This window comes from Tupaia chinensis, unplaced genomic scaffold, assembly GCF_000334495.1.
Source record: "Tupaia chinensis unplaced genomic scaffold, TupChi_1.0 Scaffold000294_5, whole genome shotgun sequence".
NCBI classification, from domain to species: Eukaryota; Metazoa; Chordata; class Mammalia; order Scandentia; family Tupaiidae; genus Tupaia; species Tupaia belangeri.
In genome coordinates, this window is record NW_006159782.1 from 1,462,584 (window position 1) to 1,473,228 (window position 10,645).

The window sequence follows — 10,645 nt, forward strand, 5'->3', positions numbered from 1 at the left end:
TGCCCTGCCTGTGTGTACCCCTGTCTCTGCCAGAGCCTCCTGTCTTGATCATTCCTGGGGGCCTAGTAGGTTCCCGGGAGAACTCAGCATTCTGCCACACCTGTCCCGGGCTGGCTTGGGGATGGGCCACAGTGGTGCCTCCCCTCCTGCACCCCCAGGGAGCCCCCGCTTCTGCAGGCTCCCCCATACTCCAGCTGGGCGCTCAGCCCATCAGACTGCTCTCAGGTTCAAGGGCGTTTCTTCACATCCCCTAGTCACCTCACAGCCCTCTGCACACCAGCTCAGATTCACAGTTCTTGGCTCTGTGTTTGAGACTCTTACCTGATTTGACCCCTGACTTCCCTTCCAGCCAAAGCCCTGGCCTCAGCCTTTGGAAGGCTGGCGACAGCTTGCTGTTTGTGCCTGTCTCTCTCGCCACGTCCTCATGTTTTACTGCTGGCTGGAACCTTTTCATGGTGACTGTCTGATTCTTGTCCAGACAGAGCTCAAATGCCACCTTGTACAGGGAGCTTTCCCAGATCTCCCCACGCACACACAGGCCTTGCTCCCTAGCAGAGTTAAGAGCCCTGTGCAGGGTTTCCAGTCTTGGGTGTATAAGAAGGAGAAGCCTGGAGCCAGCAGGGGGCATAGTAATCGAGGTGTTGGACTCCCACGTGGTCAGCCATGGTCTGAGTCCTGGACCTGGCAACTTGAAAAACCAGGCACGTGTGCATGAGTGCCCAAAATCCTGACAGGAGAATAGAGGAGAAAGGACTGTGGCATGGCCATCTCCCCGGGGGGTGGTTTTTTGCTCTCCGTCTGTCTGGCAAGTGCATGTGCCCTATAGCAAAAATCTCTCTCAAAAAAAAAAAAAAAGGAAGGAAAGTTTGCGCTGAAATGCCCTTTGTGTGCTAATTCCTATTAGCTGGATACCTCCTAGAGGCAGGGCTGGGCCTGGGCCAGAAGCAGCACCTGGCAGGTGGCAGTGAAACTGACCAGAGCTCCCTCTGTGCCCAGATCTCACTAGGGGAGGGGCTCATCACAGCTGGGGCTCAGCTGGTGGAGCTGGACCTGAGTGACAACGCGTTCGGACCCGATGGCGTGCGAGGCTTTGAGGCCCTGCTCAAGAGCTCAGCCTGCTTCACCCTGCACGAGCTCAAGCTCAACAACTGCGGTATGGGCATCGGCGGTGGCAAGGTGGGTGCGACAGCCCTCCCTCTCCTCCCCTTCCTCCTCCCTGCCTCCTGCCCACCCTGTGGTGTCTCCTGCCACACCCTCATCGCCCGAAGTGTGTGCTCAGCCCTTGGGCACCTTGTCAGGGATGGACGGCCTGTTGTTTTGCTCTTCAGAGGAGGAAGGCCTCAGAGGCAGGAGCCTGTGGCCAGTGGGAGAGGAGCCTGAGGGTGGGGTTGCCAAGCAACCATCCCAAGTTCTTACGTTGGCTTGGCAACGCAGAGGCAGCAGTGCTGCTAGCTGCTCCAACCTGCTGGCTCTGCAGAACATGGGGCTCAGGGCATGCTTTCATTTATCGCACCCTTGGAATGGCTGGCAGAGGAGGGAGAAGGCCAAGAGGGACAAGGTGGACCCAGCTTACCTTTATTGCAGGGTAGGACCTTCCCCAGGCTGCCCCCTCCTGTCCTTCCTGCCAGCGCATCAGAAAAGCGCGTCCTTGTTCCCAAGGGAGACCATTACTCCTCGTCCTCTTCTAGATCCATCCTGCCTTTTTACTTTTTTTTTTTTTCTTAAGTTTGATGAGACAGGGAGCCCAGATTGGGTCTTGAAATCCTCCTGTTGCCCTCCAGGAGGGCCAGCTAGGATCTTAGGTGCACCTACAGAGTTCAGGTCAGTCTGTAGCCCTGTCGTCCCACATGGCTCCAGTAATGCACAGTGGCGCCCTACTGCCTGCACCTCCATGGCTGGCCCCTGGCTTCTTCAGGCCCAGAGCTGAGCATCGCTTGAGTACAGGTGATCTGTAGCTCCTTACACACACACACCCGTTCTGACCAGACGGAGCAAAGAGCTGAGACTCAAGGCACCGGCAGGGTGGGGGCATCTTTGTGAAGACAGACTCTAGACCTGACATTAACTGCCTCACTCACACTGAGTGGTGGTGTCATCCCCATTTTTCCACAACTAAGCCTGGGCTTAGAGAGGTGGCGTTGAGTGGGTCACATGTAACACGGCTGTGAGGTTTGAACCTCTGCCTACATGGTTCTGATCACAGCAGCAAGACCAAGGAGCCAGAGTGGTGTCCTCCACTCTGCCTCACCAGAGGGAGAGTGGGGTGCACCTGACCTGTCTCTTCAGGCCTCCCCTGTCCAACACAGTAGCTGTCTGTGTGCAGAGATGTCAGACTGTAGGCCAGCTGTGGTGTGGCAGAGGTGCTCCGTGTTGCTGAGGCCACGTGGGGAGGGTTCTAGGGCAACGTCCCGGGACTCCCTGTTCACAACAGGTGTGTGTGCCTGTGATCCTGTCTGGCTGAGGCTGCGGGGACGATTGTGGCGTGAGGACTCTTGGGGGCCCCTGTCTCTGTCTCCTTCTCTCCTGGAAGAAATAATTTTTTTTTTTTTTTGAGAAGTTTTTGCTATAGGGCGCTTGTGCTCGCCAGACAGACAGAGAGAGACAGAGAGACAGAAAGCGAGAAACCCCCCCCCCCAGGGGGGATGGTCACGCCGCAATCCCTTCTCCTCCAGTCTCCTCTCTGGATCTTGGGCATGCACGCACACGTGCCCGGCGTGAGTTTTAAGCCACCGGGTTGGGGACGCAAACTGTGGTCAGCTATGTGGGAGTCCAGCAACATAGCCATTACGCTAACTGCTGGTTCTCTAAATAGGTCATTTTTTAAAAGAGATACAAAATGTATGTCAGGGCCAGCAGGTGGTGTGGTGGTTGGGGGTGCTGGATTAGTGCATTACCAGTTGTGGTTTGGGTCCTGGCCCTGGTGGCTTGCTTTCTCATTTTCGCGTTCTTTCTCTTTCTCCCTCTGGTCAAATTAAAAAGTAATAATAATAAATGGAATTAAATAAATAATTTTTTAGAATGTTTATGTCAGTGCAAAAAGCAGGTGTAGCGCCTCCCAGAGTGAGTGGGAAGTGCAGGATGGCGGGGGACACTACCTTCTGTAACATGCTTTGGTTTCCTCCCTCTACCTCCTTTCCTCTGCTGCACGGCAGTGCTGAGAAGCTGAGGCTCGGAGATTTCCCACTGACGAGTGGTCATCCGGCCTGTCCTATACTTGCAGTGCCTGGGAAAACTTGGGGGAGCAGAGTGTTGGACCCGGGGCATCTGCCACAGGGCAGGTCAGCTCTGGAGTCTGACTTGCAGTTCTCTCTGCCTCTGACTCTGTGAGGCCCCCAGGTCCAGCATTGCCGACCTGCACTCCTGGGGCTGTGTGGACTCAGTGTGGCTCCACTCGGAGGGACATGCGGTGTAGCCCTGCTCTCAGGAACTCTTCAGCAGATTCTGTTCCTCCTCCTGCAGGAGCTCAGGCCCTCACTGTGGTGGCCTCAGGGACCAAGAGAACTGGCGAGCTAGCACTGTTACTGGCCACGTTGAGAGGACCCCTCCCTCAGAGCCTGGTCTGTGACAGAAGTTCCATGCCTCTACCTCAGCATATGCACCCACTGTCACCAACCTGGAGTCAAGTGAGGGTGGCCTGGAGATTCCTCAAGGATGGATGTATGCCTTCTCAAGCCAGGGGTGGGCATCCTGCTATTAACAGCTGTTTGCCGTGTGACCCTGGCTGACTCCTCACCTCTCTGAGCCTCAGTTTCCTCATCTGTAAAGGGAAGTGGATCCTGAGGACTGAAACAAGCAAGTGTGCAGGCCTTGCTGGGAGTGCTCAGGCCCTAGTCTGGAAATGTCTCCCACGTGCACTTGCTTGGGAATCTCCTATGTCACGTTTACCCTGGGCTGTGATCCCCACCGTTTCCCGGTGGTTTAACCAGGGTGGCAGCTACCTCCCAGCACCACACCAAGGACAAGGCAGGTTGGGTTTTAGGTCTGTCCCCTGGGAAGACCCTGCTGGGCCTGGCAGGCTGGCACAGGTGGATATCAGCCGGTGCAGCTGGGTCTTATGGCCCCTCCCTTGGGCATGATGAGGAGTGGAAAAGAAGCTGGAAGGTTTGGGTTCTGGTTAAGTCTGCCCTTTGCTTAGTGACTATATGAAGGCTTCTCTCTGCCTATGTTTCATCTGCTGGACAAATGGGAATTGTCACAGTCCTGCCTGGCAGGGGGATCCTGACAGCAGAGGGAGCTAACGGGGTCCCCAGCCTGGACCTGAGCTTGGTCACTGGGTGTTGGTCTCGTCCTTCCCTCAGTGGGCCTTGGCCTCCTGCCCTGGGTAAGCTGTAAAGTGCTGGGCATGTGTGAGGTTGACCTTCGTGCTCGCCATGGTTCTCTGTCCCCGTGTCCACCACCACTGGGTAGCATGGGCTGCTGCCCCCTGGGAGAAGCCTTCTCCACGGCCTGCACTTTGCCTCTCCCCACAGATCCTGGCAGCGGCTCTGACCGAGTGTCACCACAAGTCCAGTGCCCAGGGCAAGCCCCTGGCTCTGAAAGTCTTCGTGGCTGGCAGAAACCGGCTGGAGAACGATGGAGCCACTGCCTTGGCAGAAGCTTTTGGGGTAAGTAGTTTCTACCCATTGCACCCCACCAAGCACTGAGGCACTGCCGAGCCCGCCAGCTCCTTTCTGTTGTGTGTGTGTCTGAAAAATGCGCATGATCTACCACTTCGGGGGCCTTGGGCAGGGCAGGGTGGTGGCACCAGACCTGTGTGAATCCCAGCATGGCCTCAGATGCATGGGGCACAGAAAAGGGTCGGTCAGGGACCAGCAATTAGCGTAATGGCTATGTCACTGGACTCCCATATAGTCGACTGCAGTTTGCATCCCGGACCCTGTGCCTTAAAATTCACGCTGGGCGTGTGTGCGTGCGTGCCCAAGATCCCGAAAGGAGAATGGAAGAGAAGGGATTGCGGCATGGCCATCCCCCCTGGGGTGATTTCTCTCTTTCTGTCTCTCTGTCTTTGTCTGGCAAGCGCACGCGCCCTATAGCAAAAAAAAAAAAAAACTCTCCAAAAAAAAAAAAAAGGGTCAGTCAGACCTCCCAGAGACAGGGAGACAGGCATACCAAGGACACAGGTGACATGCTCTTGGGTGGTCATGTCCCATAGTCCCTAGTGGTAAGCCCAGGAGAGGGTCACACCTGTTGTGATCTGCCTCCCTCCGAATTTAAATGTTTTATTCAGTCAATAGCATTTTAGTAGCACTAACCATACTGAGGCCAGAGGGACTGTTCCAGCCCTGCTGTCTAGAGTGGGTTGCTGGGAGCGCCTGCCTCCTCCCCAGAACCGGAGGAGACTTATGGCTGTCCTTGCCGTCCTCACATCCACCCTTGCCCTGGCCTGCTGTCTGTGGTGCACCGGGAACTGGGGGAGGCTATGACTATTCTAAGCTTTTGTAGGGTGTCCTCTGATATGCTTAGAATGGGGTGTTCGCGTCTGCAGGTGGCCTGGTGGTTAAGGCACTGGATCCCACATGGTCATCTCTGGTTCAAGTTCCGGACCCAGCAGCTTTAAAAACATGCTGGGTACATGTACACGCATGCCCAAAATCCTGAAAAGAGAATAGAGAAAAAGGGACTGTGGTATGGCCATTCCCCCCGGGGGAAGATTTCTTATTTTTGCTTTCTCTCTGCCTCTTAGCGGTGAGTGTCAGCCGCCTATAGCAAAGCTCTTTAAAAAGAAGAAGGAGGAGGAGGATGGGGTGCTCAAGCTGAGGTCTGTGGGACCCCCCAGTCTGTGGCTAGAATTGGCAGGGGTGTGGAGTCTGTGAACACGAGTGGGGTAAAATCACGTCATTAGTACCCCTCACGTGGCAGTCCAGGGCATGGCCTCGAGTTGCATGTGTGGACAGTAACCCTAACAACGGAAGTCACGATGTTTCATACTGAACTTTTATTTAAAAAAAGAACATTTATGATTTCTTTAAAAATTATTCATCTTAATTATTCATTTTAATTTTATTTATTCGTTCATTTATTTTAATTTGACCAGAGATAGACACGGAGAAAGAAGGGGAAGTGAGAAAGCAAGCCCCCAGGTCCAGGACTCGAACTGTGGTCGCCATGTGGGAGTCCAGCGCCTTAACCACCACACCACTTGCTGGTTCCTCATATCAAATTATAGTCCCTGTGGATGCATAGAAATGGGTGTTTTTCGTGATCTCTAAGCTACCATTATAGTAGACCACCCAAGGTCTCATTACGGGGCACTTTATATGAAGTACATGTATCACTACGGCACACATCTGGGGTTTTCCTATAGGGCATGTGTGATCACCAGAAAGAGAGAGGCAGAGAGGCAGAAGTGAGAAATCACCCCCAGGGGGGATGGCCACACTGCAATCCCTTCTCCTCCATTCTCCTCTCGGGATCTTGGGCATACATGCTCACTTGCCTGGCGTGAGTTTAAGCCACCGGGTCTGGAACTCGAACCGTGGTCGACTACATGGGAGTCCAGCAACGTAGCCATTACGCCAACTGCTGGTCCCTTTCCTAAATGTTTTGACAATAATTTGAATTGAATTGATTTTCTTATGATTCTGTATGATTTATCTTAAAATAAAAAAACTTTTTCTGAGGAAGAGGACTGAAGGCCTTCATCAGCCTGCATGAAGGGTCCCTGCCACAGCGGGTATAAGAAGCCCTGCCTTTAATGTGCTCAGCTGGCCTTCCTGTGTTTCTTTGTGACCCTCCACCTCCCTGCCCCTGTTTCTTCCCTCTCCCTCCCCCGGCTTCCAGGCTGTCCACCCAGGGGCAGCAAAAGGTGCTGGGCATGTCCATGCCAGGTCTGTCCTCTGTCCTGCGTAGCAGTAGAGACTGGGACACAGGCCTGTCTCCGAGCGTGAGCTGAGAGGGTGCAGATGCGAACATAAACTTTGATTCTCCAGGACACAGAACCCCGTGAGCGGGGAGGGACCAGGAAGCCTTCTTGGGGGTGGACGTGTCCGCAGAGCTGTGGAATAGATAGGAGTCAGCTTGTCAAGAAAATGCTGACAAGGCCAGTCTGTGGTCTGGTGGTCAGAGGAGCTGAATCCCACATGGCGATGGCAGTGGTTCCCATCCTGGACCTGTTGGTTTGAAAGACATGCCAGGCGTGTGTGTGTGTGTGAAAATTCTGAAAGGAAGCCGAGATGGAGGAGAAGGGATGGTGGCCGGTCCTGTCCCCTGGGGCGTGGAGGTGGCGTAGGGGTGCTTCCTTCTTTCCTCCTTCCTTCCTTTCCCTTTCTGTCTCTCTGGTGAATGCACAAGCTTCTGATAAAGCTTTAAAAAATAATAAGCAAAAGAAAGTGCTCACATGTAAGGAGACTGTTCCAGGCAAAGAGAATGCGGTGTCAAAAGGCCAGATTGAGGGGCCGCAGGTAGCGTTGTGGTTAAGGGTGCTGGACTCCCACATGGCCAACTGTGGTTTGAGTCCTGGACCTGGTGGCTGGCTTGCTTGCTTTCTCCCTTCCCCTCCCTTTCTCTCTCTCTCACTCTCTTGCTCTGTCCCTCTCTGGTCAAAGTTAAAAATAAATACATAAGTAAATAAAGTTAAAAAAAAATTTCTTTATTAAGGGAAAAAAAAAAGGCCAGGTTGAAAAAGGGCCAGATGGGTTTTTGAAGATCTTCTCATCCCAGAAAACAGATGTGGCACGTGGAATGCCAGTTATGTTGTACAGACCGAGTGGGAAGGCCCCCAGAAGGGAAGGCTGAGCAGAGCTGCACCATCCAAAATAGGGCCCTGACTAAGTTCTAGGCACAGGGTCCCCAGGTGAAGAGGACACCAGACCAAGAAGTCACATTCCTGCCTCAGAGCTGTGTGACTGGGTACGTCTCAGCCTCGGTGGTCTCTCATCTTCATTATCTCTGAGGGATCCTAATCTAGTCTCAGCCTCTTGAGGCTGTGAAGGGGGTCAGATGCAGCCATGCCCAAAGAATGCTTGGAGGTCTGTGCCCAGAAAGCCACAGGGGAGGGGTGCTGCTGGCCACCCTCCCTACGGCGTTCAGTGCTGCTCTCCTGCTTGCTGGGGTCCCTGGCACTTGGGGGCCCCATCTCCACTCTCCCCCCTTGCTCCGCAGATCATCGGGACTCTGGAGGAGGTCCACATGCCACAGAATGGCATCAACCACCCTGGCATCACTGCCCTGGCCCAGGCCTTCGCCATCAACCCCCTGCTGCGGGTCGTCAACCTGAACGACAACACCTTCACAGAGAAGGGCGCCATGGCTATGGCTGAGGTGAGGCCAGGGACAGGGGCAGCGTCAGGGCCAGGTTGGGGCTGGTGAACTGGGCCTGGCTAGTGCCTTTGCAGTCAGCCCTGACTTCATTGGCTGGCAGCTGCTCCACCCCTACCTTCCTGCCTGCCTGGTGCGTGCTACCGGGTCAGCTCACTTGAACACGTCCAGATCGGGCTCATGTGTGACAAGAAACCCTGGGCCTCTCCCGGGCAGCTGAGCAGTGGTGCTGCCCTCTGAGCTACGCCTGTGCCCTGCCCCCAGTGGTGGGTGCTGGCTTTCTTCTTGGGCTGCACAGGAGGCAGCCCTAGCCCCACCTTCATCATAGAGCTGGGCAGCGCCTGTGTATTGAACCCCTGTGGAGCGGGTGCTCTGTATGGAGTGCAGGCCACACAGGGAGGAGTCGAGGGCCTGCTCATCTGTGGCGGTGCAGGGCCCAGAACGCAGTGCTGCCTGTGTACCAGCTCTGGGGCCTCTCAGAGACTAGTCCTGTAGCCATAGGTGTTAGCAGGGCACATGCAAGTGCCGGCGAGCATACAGGACAGAAATTCAAATCCGACATAGGGAGGCTTCCTCGACGAAGCCACATTTTGGCTGAGTTTTACAGTACAGGTGGATTTTCTCTGGACAGAAAGGGTGGGATGTTTCAGGCATGAGTGAGGCCCCGAGGACCAGGGTTTAAGGAGTGACTGAGGGCTAAAGATGGGGCAAGGCCTCATGACCTTGCTAACTCCTGAGGCCTGCAGGAGCCCTGGGGGGTGTTAAGCAGTGGTGTTGAGTGGTTAGGGTTATGCTTCAGGAGCAGTTTGGGCTCTAACATGGGAATAGGGTAGGCCCTTAGCCAAGGACCTAGAAGCCAACAAGGAGGTGACAAGAAGAGCAAAGAGGCAGAGGAAGCAGACCGGGACACAGAACTGTGTGTGGTGACATGGGATATGACATTGTCGGACCCCTCGGGGTCTGTAGAGGCCCAGGATGAGACCTGTAACCTTACCTGGACTCTTGTCACCTTGCAGACTCTGAAGACCTTGCGGCAGGTGGAGGTGATCAATTTCGGGGACTGCCTGGTGCGCTCCAAGGGTGCAGTTGCCATTGCAGATGCTGTCCGCGGAGGCCTGCCCAAGCTGAAGGTGCCAGTCTGCCCACTGCCATCTTCCCTCCAGGGTCTAGGCTGCCCCCCAGCTCACGGGTTACTGCCCATGGGCGGGGGTGGGCGGGGGTTCGTGCTGAAGCAGGTGGGCCCGAGGCTGTATCCCAGCTACTCTGCCTCCATGCTTGTCCTTGAGTGCATCTCTTCACCTGTCCGTGCTATAGTTCGGGAGGGGGGAGGGACGTTGTCACCGCATAGCTCAAGTAGACACATTGGACTAGTGCGTTGTTGGGTGCGTGGTGTTTCGCTCCTCGTCGGTGCTGTTCTTCCCGCACCTAGTCTGGAGAGGGGACTGGTCTCGGCCCAGTTTTGACCTGCCTCATCCCCTTCTTATGTTTAGGAGCTGAACTTGTCGTTCTGTGAAATCAAGAGAGATGCCGCCCTGGCTGTTGCCGAGGCCGTTGCGGACAAGACTGCGCTGGAGAAGCTGGACCTCAATGGTAAGCAGGGTGGGCTGACCACATACATGGCCCAGCCAGGTCGGGCCTGACTCCCTCCCTCCCCTGTGAGCAGGCAACACCCTGGGAGAAGAAGGCTGCGAACAGCTTCAGGAGGTGCTGGACGGCTTCAACATGGCCAAGGTGCTGGCATCCCTCAGGTAGGGAATCCGGGTGAGTGGCCCAAGAGGTCACGGGTCAGGCTGTCTTTTACTTGTTTCAAAATATGCTGATGGAGTGATGGAGTGCCTGTTATGGGCAGGCCCTGCCCTAGGCATGGGGAACAGGAGGCTAAGTGTCCAGATTTCTTTATTTTTTTTTTAATAATTATTTTATTTAATTTACTTTTTTTATTTTTTATTTTAATTTGACCAGAGAGGGAGGGTGGGGGAGAGAGAGAGAGAGAGAAAGTGAGAAAGCAAGCTGCCAGGTCTGGGACTAGAACCAAGGTCGGCCATGTGGGAGTCCAGTGCCCTTAACCACCCCACCACCTGCTGGCCCCAAGAGTCCAGATTTCTGACTGGGAAACAAGACAGAGTCGTGAGTTGTCTGTTCACCGAAGCACGCGTGAGGGGCTCAGCACAGCCACCCTGTAGAGCGGGTGAGGGGGCCTCTGGAGGGCAGACGTGGATCCCATCTCATCCTAACACGCAGGACCAGCAAGTGGGAGGACAGTGGGGACAGGGTGGTGAGGGGAGTGGGGGCTTCCAGAAGGGGCAGGCTCAGGGTTGTCCTTAAAACACTGACTCTTGGGGGACCAGCAGTTAGCGTAATGGCTATGTCACTGGACTCCCATGTAGTG

At 54.9% G+C, this 10,645-nt stretch overlaps 1 protein-coding gene across 2 annotated transcripts in view; it reads left to right on the forward strand.

The window, feature by feature from the left end:
- The window catches only part of RANGAP1 (Ran GTPase activating protein 1), a 36,273-nt gene that overhangs the window by 14,758 nt on the left and 10,870 nt on the right, over positions 1–10,645 (forward strand). For both annotated transcript variants that reach the window (XM_006150737.3, XM_006150736.3), the window contains exons 5-10: positions 997–1,176; positions 4,470–4,604; positions 8,101–8,259; positions 9,273–9,386; positions 9,747–9,846; positions 9,920–10,004. In XM_006150737.3, the coding sequence (XP_006150799.1) occupies positions 997–1,176; positions 4,470–4,604; positions 8,101–8,259; positions 9,273–9,386; positions 9,747–9,846; positions 9,920–10,004 (773 nt within the window). The remainder of the gene's footprint in view (positions 1–996; positions 1,177–4,469; positions 4,605–8,100; positions 8,260–9,272; positions 9,387–9,746; positions 9,847–9,919; positions 10,005–10,645) is intronic.